The sequence below is a fragment of the Carcharodon carcharias genome, chromosome 23 (assembly GCF_017639515.1).
Source record: "Carcharodon carcharias isolate sCarCar2 chromosome 23, sCarCar2.pri, whole genome shotgun sequence".
Taxonomy (NCBI): Eukaryota; Metazoa; Chordata; class Chondrichthyes; order Lamniformes; family Lamnidae; genus Carcharodon; species Carcharodon carcharias.
Genome location: NC_054489.1, coordinates 32517739 through 32530671, shown reverse-complemented (window position 1 = coordinate 32530671; position 12933 = coordinate 32517739). Strand labels below are relative to the sequence as shown.

The 12933-nt window shown below is 42.3% G+C and overlaps 1 protein-coding gene across 2 annotated transcripts in view; it reads left to right on the top strand.

Moving 5' to 3' along the window:
• LOC121269222 (tumor necrosis factor receptor superfamily member 16-like) overlaps positions 1-10306 on the top strand; it is a 179560-nt gene extending 169254 nt beyond the window's left edge. For both annotated transcript variants that reach the window (XM_041173766.1, XM_041173765.1), the window contains exon 6: positions 7981-10306. In XM_041173766.1, the coding sequence (XP_041029700.1) occupies positions 7981-8285 (305 nt within the window). In that variant the 3' untranslated portion in view covers positions 8286-10306. The remainder of the gene's footprint in view (positions 1-7980) is intronic.
• The last annotated feature ends 2627 nt before the right edge of the window (positions 10307-12933 follow it).

The following is a 12933-nucleotide window of genomic DNA, read 5'->3' as shown; positions in this document are numbered from 1 at the left end:
TGTAACCATGTAGAACAATTGTGTCTTTGGAAATTAACTATTCCTTCCCTTGGCATTTAAAGTTTTCCAGAGTTTACTATCAATTCTATTTTGTTATTCATTTATGGGATGTGGACTTCGCTGGCTGGGCCAGCATTTATTGCCTAACCCTAATTGCCCTTGAGAAGGTGGTGGTGAGCTGCCTTCTGGAACCGCTACAGTCCATGTGGTGTAGGTACACCCACAGTGCTGTTAGGGAGGAAATTCCAGGATTTTGACCCAGCAACAGTGAAGGAATGGCAATATATTCCAAGTCAGGATGCTGACTGATTTGGAGGGGAACTTCTAGGTGGTGGTGTTCCCATGTGTCTGTTACCCTTCTCCTTCTAGATGGTAGCGGTCATGGGTTTGGAAGGTGCTGTCTAAGGAGCCTTGGTGTGTTTCTGCAGTGCATCTTGTAGATGGTCCACACTGCTTCCTCTGTTCATCATCAGTGGTGGACAGAATGAATGTTTGTGGAAGGGATACCAATCAAGTGAGCTGCTTTGTCCTGGATGCTGTCACTGATCCAGGCAAGTGGATGACTTGTACCTTGTAGATGGTAGACAGGCTTTGGGAGTCAAGAGAGTTACTTGCTGCAGGATGCCTAGTTTATGATCTGCTTTTGTAGCCACAATATTTGTAATGTTAATCCAGTTCAGCTTCTGGGCAATGGTGACCCCCAGGATCAACAAATAATAAGGAAGAAAGTTTTTTTATATATACATATTCTTCCATGGAATGTGGATGTTACTGGCAAGGCCAGCATTTGTTACCCATCCCTAACTGTCCTCGGGAAGATGGTGCTGAGCTGCTGCCTCAAACTGCTGCAGTCCATCCAATGCAGGTACACCGACAGTGCTGCTGGGAAAGGAGCATGAGGATTTTGAATTTTGATCTGCGACAGAGAAGGAATGGTGATATCGCTCCAAATGGCGTGTGGCTTGGAGGGGAACTTGCAGCTGGTTGTGTGTTCCCATGGGGCAGAATTTTATGTCCCGCAGTCAGGTGCATGCTCGACCTGTTCGGGCATTAAAATCGCGTGAGATGACGTTGCGTGAGCGCTCGACCTCATCGTGCGCTCGCACGATATTTTGCTCAGCGGGGCGTGGGCAAAAGTTGGATGCGTGCCTGCCGACGATGAAGCGGGCGATTAAGCCCATTAATGTTGCAATTATCTGCGATACTTTGTGGCCAGTCCAGCCTTACGGTTGGCGGACGGGTGAATCGGCCAGGCAGTCTTTGCATTTTTCATCAAACCTCATCCAAGGGCGGGATGAAATTTCCGTAAGGAAATAAAATAAAAATAAAAGATCTGGGGACCGCAGTTTTATGAGGTTATGCTTTCAGGCGCTTGATTGTGATGCATGGATATTTTTTATTTTGCAGCTTTTTACAGCTTGATTTCATTATTTGCAGGTCTGCAGCTCCCTGAGGCAGCTGTCTGCCTTCATGGAGCTCCCTTGCAGCGCTCACCTGCAGTGAGGTCATCGCCCACCCTCTTCCTGCCCCCATCCCAGCAGCGGTGAGCTTTTCAGTGTGAATTTCACATTGGCTGGCCGTTAATGGGCCAGCCAGTGTGAAATTGCATTTGGGGGACGATCACTGCCAGGGCCCTGTTCCCCAGCCACTCCTGGGCCCACCGATCGCACGTGCCTGACAACCAAAAAAATTCAGGCTCATGTGTCTGCTGCTCTTCTAACTGGTAGAGGTCACAGGTTTGGAAGTTGCTGTCGGAGAAGCCTTGCTGCGTTGCATCTTCAAATAGCTGCTACTGTGTGTTGGTGGTGGAAGGAGTGAATGTTTAAGTTGGTAGATGGGGCATGTTTTGAGCTGGGTTTTGCCACTGAAAAATACCTTGTGCATTTGTTTTCATTTATATTTAACTGTTAAAAATACTGCTAAAGCCATCTTCTGCACAGCATGTTGGATGAATGCGATTTATCTACTTATTTATGAAATTAATAGAACCAAATTCAAGCCAATCTTATCAAATTAGTTCATTAACATCCAAACTCAGTACAAAGAGAAATAGAAGGGACTGGATTTCTAGCAAGGGGGGTTAAATGGCCTATTAAGGTCTACGGTCAGAGGCTGACTGGAATTTTCCAGTCTGCCTCTGGCTCCCTGAGTTATCTGGAACTATAGGCCAATAGCTTGGAGGCAGCCTCCCAGCAGCAGACTGGGATTGCCAGTCCCCCAGGCAGGCTTTAAGGCCCTCCCTGCTTGCCTGGAACCAAAGGCCACCGTGTGGAGGGGATCCTCTGCCACAATGGTACCCAGACTGTTACGGGCATCTTTCTGTTTAAAATTTTAAAAAGTTGGAGGGAGGATACCTCAATCTTGAGGCTCTCTCTCTCTCTCTCTCTCTTTCTCTTGCCTAAAAAAGCAACCTGCTGTAAGTTGGATGCCTCCAGCTTCGAGAGCCTGTCCACTGTCCTTAATTGGACAGCAAGCCTTCCCCCGGTCACTAATTGGCCAATTCAGGGAAAATCCTTGACTATTACCGACACAGTGTGGGGTTGTGACCCTCATTTAAACCTGGATTTGGACTCCTGATGTAAAACCCAAAATCCTGCCCTAGGTTCGGCTCTTGAGAGGAGAGATAAATGAAGAAACAATAGGGATTGGATATCAAATTTAACCGGAATTGCAATGTTTTTAACATGGAATAATTTGAATGTTCTGTCCCTTTAAGAAAAAAAAAGCGAAGTGTGAAATGCCTAACCTGTCAGCGATTAATGCAGCTCAAGACACGCAATGCACAGTGTGCATGTTGATGTGAACTGTGGTGCTTTTTGCATGAATGTGTGCAAAGCTCAGTAAAATCCAGTTATAATTTAAATTACATCAAAACTTCATGATGCACCCAGGGCACCTGCCCAGTGTTTTAGACACACTAGTTGCATGTGTGAAAGGGGCATTGCACTATGATGTTTCTTAAACTGGGCTTTTTTGGGGTTGGGGGGGGTGGGTGTGCAGGAGAAGAAAATTGCTATTTGCACAGAAATTGTTTCTCCCAATAACGGCTGTTTGCTCCAGAGCTGTTTAGAGTTTAATCTGAGGAATCTGCTTCTTAAAGTTGCTTTCTGTCTGCTACCTCAATGGAAATTTTATGGCATAAGGCTTATATGGGTACATGTGTGGCCATTGCTTATTGGGTTCTTATGAGTTTAGTTAAGACCACCGATTTGTACAGGCCAGATAGTTGTAATTAGATCTTTGGAATTCATTGTCACTGCATCTGCCAAAAAAAAACAAGCACTGTCCTGCAACCATACCTGCAAATTCCTTTCAACGCAGTATGTCTTTCTCACTGGCTGTCAAGGTAATTGCTGCTTTAAACTGTTATTTAATGAAGTCCTTCTAAGTCACATCGGACTTTTGCCAAATCTTCCAACCCGCTTATAGGGATACAAACGGAGTTCCTCCAGTTCATCATTGGAAACATATAGTCACACAACTTTGCCATGCATGTAGGACAAGATCAGCTTCTTGCTTCGCTTGTGCGTTCCAGGACAGTGTTATTGACTCTGTGATCTTCCAACACTAATTATGCTCAATTTGAACTACAGCTAATGCACCTTCTCCAGTCAATGTGCACATGCTGCTTGCTATACCAGGTTGTGAAGGATGCAGTATCCAAATCAGGTGCCCCACAATCTGCCTTGCAGGAAGACGGTAAGAGGGCATCTCCATGGTGCCATGCAATCGCAGGGGGATCAGGATAGACAAGCATGGGTATAGAATTGTGGCAGTGAAATATTAGAAAATACTTAAGAGATTACAACATGGAAACAGGCCATTTGTATTAACTAATCAGCATTTGGCCCCCACACGAGCAAATCGTCCTAATTGCATTTCTTTGCCTCGTTGCAACATCTCTTTGACCCCTTTTCCTTCCTCCACTTATTCAACCTCGTTTTTCAATATTGACCCAGCCTTTTCCTCAACCAATAACCCGGGAAGTGAATTCCACAGTCTCACAATTCTCTGTGCAGGATAGTCAATTAGTGCTGTCAGGAGGATTGGGGATCGCTGTTTATGTGGTAGGGAAACAGTAACGTGGTTCAGGAGATGGCTGGGTAAACTTCCTCAGCAGCTATTGGAAGCTGCTCGCTTGCATCTTCTTCCAAAATAAGCCAAATTACGAAAAGGGAATGTTGCAGTGCAAGCTGTGCGATGGAAGTAAACAGCAATCTGTAGCAGGCGCTGAGGCTGCAACAATATAATTTTTCAAATCATTAAATTAAAAAAAAGCCCAACTTGACAGCACAAACCTGTTTCTTGAGCCTGCCAGTGCCTAAAAACAAGTTCCAAAGCGTCAAGCATTTCTGGAGGTAGTTTGCTGCTGAACTGCATCTGTTCCTATGAGAAGAAATTTATGTGCACCGTCTATTTATTTGCACAGGATTTAAACTACTGTGTGCTCCTCGGGTACAGGCACCAGAAAAACCGTAGAGGAAATTTTTCAGAAGAAAAATGTGAGCGAAGAATTAGCACTGAATTTTCATTTCATTGCAATCACTTTTTAGGTCCTGTTTGAGAGCAGGGTGGAGGAAAATCAGCTCATGTTGTTTAATAGTAAATTTTCCTTAATGTAGTTCAAGATTTTAATAAGATGCAGTTATAAGCCAAATAAAAGAAATACAGTCAAATGATATACAGCACTGGCATGGTAATTAACAAAATGTTGCCTAATTGACATTCTGTGAAACTGTCCTTAATTATGGTTCTGACCCCACCAATTAATAATAATGCATTTCCTGGAAAAATTGGATCTTGCCTATTAAATGCAATTTAAATTGTCATGCTCTCTTGTTGCTCTGCAATCAAGTGCCTAAGCAATGCACACCAGAGCATGTAATGATCCACTGAAAACAGATGGCCTGCTCCAATCACTTAATGGGTTACTTGCCAACACAAAAAGAGCTGTCAGATGTGAGCAGGATGTTGTCATTATTCAGCTCGACAGTCTCTTAGTAAGAAGTCTACTTGAGCAGTGTTGACCAAGGTGTGGCCCCAAATTTCTGCAATCCAACCCTTACAACCCCGGCAACTCTTGCCTCAATCATCCCTAATTGACACGGGATCCAAACACTTGGGACTCTGTCCTGTAACACTTATGCCAGCGGAGGAGGGAGGGGTGGGGCTGGTGCTGGTGGAATTTCGGGCCCTGATTCTGTGAAAGTTTAATTGTGGAACATCAAGTTACTTTATCTGTGAGCATTTATTAGGCTGGTTAGAGACAGATAAAATACTGGCCTTGGATTTAATGCTAATAACAATAAAATATTACCTTGTTTATACATTGATGAAGTAATGGACACTAAATAGGTTAATTTCAGAATCAACATCAGCCATTTAAAGTGGAATTGGTGGCCATGTAATATTCTGCCCATTTTCAGTTTTGACGACTTTAAATGGGCTCCATTTACACCATTGGCCGAAGTTAAAATGACCCTCAGTGAATGTAATTTTCTTGCTGTGGTTGCATGGAGCCTTGGTGGGACCACACCTGGCTGTAGAGGGAGTGCAACAAAGCCTCACTAGACTAACCCCAGGGATAGCGGGATTGTCCTATGAGGAAAGATTGAGGAAACTGGGCCTGTATTCTCTAGAGTTTAGAAGGATGAGAGGTAATCTCATTGAAGTGTGCATAATTCTTACAGGGCTCGACAGGGTAGATACAGGAAGGATGTTTCCTTTATTTTGGGGGGGGATCCATAAGCAGAATAAGGGGTATGCCCTTTAGGACTGAGATGAGAAGGAATTTCTTCAGGCAGAGGGTGGTGAATCTTTGGAATTCTCTACCCCAGAGGGCTGTGGTGTCTCAGTCATTGAGCATATTCAAAGTAGAGGCCAATAGATTTCTAGATATCAATGACATCAAAGGATATGGGAATAGTGGGAGAAGATGGCATTGAGGTAGAGATCTAGTAAAATGCAGAGCAAAGCTTGTCCACCTTCTACAAGGCACAAGTCAGGAGTGTGATGGAATACTCTCCAGTTGCCTGGATGAATGCAGCTCCAACAACAATTAAGAAGCTTGACACCATCCTGGACAAAGCAGCCCGCTTCATTTGTACCCCTTCCACAAACATTCACTTCCTCCACCACCAACTCACAGTGGCAGCAATGTGTACCATCTACAAGATGCACTGCAGGAACTCATCAAGCCTCCTTAGACAGCCAAACCCACAACCACTAACATTTAGAAGGATAAGGGTAGCAGACACATGGGAGCACCACCACCTGAAGGTTCCCCTCCAATTCACTCACCATCCTGACTTGGAAATACATTGCCGTTCCTTCACCGTCACTGGGTCAAAATCCTGGAATTCCCTCCTTAACAGCTCTATGGGTGTATCTACACTACATGAATTTCAGCAGTTCAAGAAGGCAGCTCACCACTACCTTCTCAAAGGCAATTAGGGACGGGCAATAAATGCTGGCCTAGCCAGCGACCTCCACATCCCATACATAAATTTTTAAAAAGCAGGCTTGAGGGGCTGAATGGCCTACTCCTGCTCCTATGTTCCTATATTCCTCATTTCCAATGTTCAACACAACTCAAATTAATTCACTAATTAAACAAAACTTGAACTGTCCCTTTTCAACAATAAAAAATATGAACTGAATTACATGAATGCCTTTAGTTCTCCACAGATATAGTTTTGCTGTATTTATAGGAGTAGGCCTTAATGCATTTTTTTATTGTCTTCTATGTTCAGTTGGTGGGACTGTCACATCTGATTCTTAAAATTGTGGACTCTTGGATAAGAATTAGGAGCAGGGATAGGCCACTTGGCCCCTCAAGCCTTCTTCGCCAATAAATAAGATCATAACTGGTCTGAATGTAACCTCAGCCCCACAATCCTGCCTACCTCCTATAACCTTTCACCCCCTTGTTAATCAAGAAGCTATCTAACTCTGCTTTATAAATATTCAAAGACTCTGCTTCCATCACCCTTTGAGGAAGAGATTTCCAAAGACTCATCCCTCTGAAAGAAAGAACTTCTCCTCATTTCTGTCTTAAATAAGCAACCACTTATTTTTAAAAAGTGACCTCTAGTTCTAGGTTCTCCCACAAGAGGAAACATCCTCTCCACATCCACCCTGTCAAGACCCCTCAGGATCTTAAAAGGTTTCAATTAAGTCACCTCTTACTCTTCTAAGTTCCAGGGGATATGGACCTGACCTGTCCAACCTTTCCTCAAAAGACAACCCATATGTTCATAAGTTTGCAGCTACCCTCTCTTGGCAGACCCTGAAAGACCCGTTGAAGTATGAGTCACTGCCTCCTTATGTGAAGCTCCCTCAACTACTCAATCTTCTCATTCGCTGGTTGTACGCCCTATCTTTCTGCTATGGGTTAACCTTGCAAACCTCTTTTCCATCCAACTCTGTTCACCCACCACTGCCGGAAAATGAACGATCACCTCTCTGCTCTCCGCATTTCCCTCTGGAATGCTTGTTTGTTCATGGACAAGGCCCTTAATTTCCACAATAAGGTTGGGCTTTATCAGGAACCTCTGGAATGCTTCACGTTAGGTGAAAATTGGTGAAACCTGAAAGCAATGACTATTGAATTTTATAAATATAATGGACTAAAGATGTTTGTTTTAGTTTGAAGTGATATCTTTAAAAAGAAACTTTGACAAGGTCAGCATATCTGATGTGCTGATTCCAAGGGAGTCTTAAAATTTTACTGTTCATTGATGTCTTGAATATTTGGCTTGAAAATTTGGTCTCTTAAAACACTAAAGTGATTAAGGAGTAATCTCATCGACCATGTATGTATGAGGGAGTGGATGTTTTAAAAATTCATCCATATATCCCCTGCTTCGGGCACATCTGCTATTTAACAACTGCACTGTACTTGATTTTATATGAAAAGATACCCTGAGGTATTCTCACCACTCTATGTAACTTAATGGTCTCTCTCTCTTCTGTTTGTAGCTGCACGAGTAGAGCCAAGTCTTTATACCGCCCTCCCTCCCCACAAGCAGGAGGAGGTGGAGCAGCTGCTGAACAGTTGCAAGGAGGATGCACAATGGTGCAACCTGGCCGGTTTGCTGGGATATAATGAGGAGCATATAGACACTTTCAAGCAGGAAGAACACCCTGTGCGTGCCCTCCTCTCCGACTGGGCAGCCAAGGACTCTGCCACCACGGACGCACTTTGCACTGCCCTACGGAAACTGAAAAGGGACGACATCGTCGAAACCCTCAACAGCGAACCCACAGCTACATCCGCTGTGTGAGAGTGAACGAGTCAGCAACAGCCTTAATTCTCCGCCTGACTGTTCCTTTTGGAATTGGAAACAAAAGAGTGGATATAACAGAACGTCTGAAGGAAAAGGGAGTTCAGTCCTATGCTTAAGAACACCCTAACGTGCACTGATGCATAACTTTCAGTATTGTGCTGCCTTCTCCCATTTAAAAAGTGACTGTGTGCCGCAGAAGCAGAAAGCGCTTTCATGTAATTATGTCAAATGTTGTCTTTTCTGTAACCACCAGAAAAAAAATATCACATGCACATTTTCAAATGGGCCAGGTTTTATTAAACCCGAGAGCTAAAATGGGACATATGTGTAAATGTCGAAGCATGGACATTTAATCTTCTTTGTGCCTCAGCACTCTTTGCTGAACAGAAAAGTGTGTTAGTCTTGTAAATTGTTAGCAGCCCCCTCTGCATGTATCCAGATAGTGTTTGTGTAACTAATTCTAGCATAGTCCAAGTACCAGAGATGTTCTGGCTAATTCCTAGTCCAGGATGTTTGTGCGTCTTTTCATGTGAGGTCTCTGAAACTTTAGGTGTATTAATTTTAATCTGAAATGGCAATGCAACATGACTTTGGGATTTTTAACAATAATCCAACCATTTGTGATTCCGTATCAGGGATGGAAATAGCCAGGACAAGCTTAGTCGCAGTGTTAACAAGTATGGGAGATCTTAATCATTTGTTCTCACACTCAAACCACATGGCAATGATCAAAAACAACTGGAGTCGAGGGGCACAACTCGGTGACCAAAGAGGGCAATGTGACTCATCACCTTTTAGAATTCCTCCACCCATTTCTTGAAACCATTTCAGTTGTGTTTACAGAGGATAGAATTGAAATATCTCGGATTATTTTTCCAGTGCCTGTTCCAAGGTCAGACACAATGCTAATTTATAAACAATTTCCACTTAAATCTGCACTTGGATTCCTGACAGAATGAGTAGGTTTAGCATTTGAAAGAATAAGCGTCTGTTCCTGATTCTAGACCAATAGCAGGATGATTACCAATGCCGTTTGTCATTTAGGATCAATGTTTAGTTTCGCATTGTTAATTTAAAATAGTTAAGAAATGCCACTATGGCTATCCCTGTGAGGCAGAATGTCTAAACTATTGTGCATCACTTAGATAAGAATAACTGGCATATCCAATCTTGCTAACACACTATTTTCTTTTAATATTCAAAATCAATTACAGCTGTAAAATGTGAGACCTGAAAACAGAAGTAAATTGAAAATGGTTATGCATGCCAAAATCCAGCTCACAGGCCTATGATTGTGACTTCAGTGCCTAGTGGAGACCCAAGTCTTCATGGAGATATCCCCTAAGAAGTGAAACCTGCTATCCTTACCTTGTGTGGCCTATATGTAACTCCAGTCCTGCACCAACATGCCCTCTGTAGTACCCTCGCAAGCCACTCAGTTGTATTGAAATCTTCTCAGGACAACTAGGGGTAGGCAATAAATGCTGGGCTTGGAAATGATGCCTAAATCTTGAGAATAGATTTTTTTTAAAGACGCATCTGTGATGAGCCTGTTACTCTGAATTAGTTGGTTAGTACAGAAGTTCCACTGGTGTCAGTATGGCAACTTTATTTTTTTCATATGGGTTAAGGAGAATTTTTCAATCTAGTTCTGTGCGATGGGCGTTGTTCTCCATCACTGGCTGAATGTCATTCTATGGGTACTGTGGGGAAACCTCATGCTGCAAGAATCCACGGCTGTGGCTGAGAGGAAAGCCATTAGGCCACCGGATAATTTTAAAAGTATCCCAAAAGCTAAAAATGTGTACAGATGTCAGGGAACAAGTACAGCATAAAGAGCATTAACATTTATTGCCAGATAGAGCTGTGTCTTTTCTGGAAACGTTCTCAATTTCGGCAAATTAGTTGTTAAATATTTCATCTGAAGTCTCCATTGCCATGTTAAAAATGTATGATTTTCTTTTAGATTGCTGAATGTCAAATCTTTTACAAATTAATAAAGTTAACAGTATTATAAAGTTAGTTTATTGGAATTTTTATCACAACTGAATGAGCAGAGATCTAGGCACCTTTGAAAAAATCAAGTGTTTTTTTTTTGTTCGGAAGTTTCTCCTTCATGCACATTTCTCCTGTCAGTGCAGCCCTGTGCTGAGCCCTCCTCCTTGTTGAGATAGATTATACCATGGAAGCTTATTTTTCCTCATTTAAGAGAACCCATTACCTGCTCTGAAATTCCTAGCCCATTAAAAACTGAAGAAGTTCTTCACAGATGAGTTTGAGTGTCCACTGCAGACTACAAGAATATTAATAGAGAAACACAGGTCTTAACCACTAAGGAAATCCAATTGTGAAATACAAACCCAACTTTATATTGTCATGCAGATTTAGAAACCCACTATATTATCTTTGAGAGCCTCATGCCTGGATACATTGCAGCTATGATTGCATCAGTGTTTTTGAGATCAGGTATGGTCTCAATTTTAGAGTTATGTTTCTTTTACAATTCATGATTGGGCTATGACAAACTTAACATCCTGGGAATAAGATAGGGTCAATTTTCTGGGGTATTGTTACCAGTGAGAGCCTATCCCACAGGCCAAGCACTATCACTCAACACTTGCAAATACCAAACCAGTCATAATGAATCAGAAAATGTTTTCCTGGATTCATATATAAATACAATTAGTTCCTAGAAACTCAATTCTCAGTGTTGGAAGAAAATCTACATTCAGTTGTTTAGCTGCAGTTTAACGGGCACTTTATAGATTCATAGAATAGTGTAGCACAGAAGGAGGCCATCAGCTTATCGAGCTTGTGCTGATTCCTTTGAAGAGCCATCTTGTTAGTGCTACCACCACACTCACTCCCTCTCACTGCAATCTCCTACTCCTTCAAGGATTCATCCAATTCCTGTTTGAAAGCTTCTGTTAAATCTGTTTCTTCCACACTTAACAGGTAGTACATTCCAAATTCTAACCACTCGTGGCAGAGAAAAGTTTTCCCTCATGTCGCTTCTAGTTCTTTTGCCAATCGCTTTAAATCTGTGCCCTCTGGTTATTGATGCTTCAGCCATTGGAAACAATTGGTCTCTACTTGCTCCATTGTTGTGAAACCATGCTTTATGAAAAATGACTTTATGAATTCACTCGCTGGAAACACCAAATTGATTTTTTTTTAAAAAGACTAAAGCCGCATTCCAGTGATTTGAGACCACAGTCAAAGATGGTTGCACATCTGCATCACTCTTCCTTCTGCATTACAAGGCCATTAAGTGGACCCACTGTCTGCAAAGAAACAATGGCTGTGAAAGAGAATGAAAAGGGGCCATCATCTCCTATGTCACTAGTAAAGTGTTCAGACAATCACCTGGTTACATCTGTCATAGGGAAAGTGTTAGAATCCATTGTTAAGGGGGTTACAGTAGGATAATTAGATAACCATGATGTGATCAGGCAGAGCCAACATGAATTTGTGAAAGGGAAATTATGATTCACTAATCTGTTAAGAGTTTTTAGACATTGAAAGTGGATAAAGGGGAACCAGTATATGTGGTGTACTTGGATTTCCAAAAGGCATTTGATAAGGTACCAAATCAAGAGTCCCTGTACAAGATGAGAGCACATGGTTTAGGGGGTAGCATATTAACATGGACAAGGGATTCGTTAGCTAACAGGAAGCAGAGAGTAGGGATTGGACTGGCAAGCTGTAACTAGTGTAGTGTCACAGGCATCAGTGCAGGGTCCTCAACTATTTACAACTATATCAATGACTTGAAAGAAGGAAGTAATTGTATGGTAGCTAATTTTGCCAATAATGCCAAGATCGGTAGGAAAGTAAGTTGTCAAGAGGAGGTAGAGTCTGCAAAGGGATATAGACAGGTAAAGTGAGTGGGCAAAAATTAGGCAGATGGAGTTTAATGGGTAAATGTGAACTCGTTCACTTTGGCAGAAAGAATAGAAAAGCAGTATGCTAATTAAATTGAGAGAAATTGCAGAACTCTATGGTACAGAGGGATCTAAGTGTCCTGGTATATGAATCACAAAGTTAGCATGCAGATACAGCAAGGGAGGAAGACAAATGAAATGTTGGAATGTTGGTGTTTATTGCAAGAACAATGGAATATAAAAGTAGGGAAGGTTTACCACAGCTAGTGTATAGGGACTTGGTGAGACCACATCTGGAGTAATGTGTGCAGTTTTGGTTGCCTTATTTAAAATATATATATACATAATTGCTTTAAAAGCAGTTCAGAGAATGCTTATTGTGCTCATTTCTGGATGAAGGGGTTGCCTTATGAAGAAAGGTTGAATAGGTTAGGCCTATGCCCATTGGATTTTAGAAGAATGAGGAGTGATCTTATTTGAAACATATAAGATCCTGAGGGAGTCTGTTTGGATGGATACCCTGGGGATGTGGAGACTAAAACTAGAGGACATGGTTTAAAATGAGAGGTCTCCCTTCTAAGACAAAGACGAGGAGAAACCTTTTCTCCCAAAGGGTCACTGGTGTGCAGAATTCTTTTCCCCAAAAAGTAGTGGAGACTGTCTTTGAATTTGTTCAAGGCAGAGCTAGACAGATATTTGTTAGGCAAGGGAGTCAAGGATTATGGAGGAGCAGACAGGAAAGTGGAGCTGAGGCCACAATC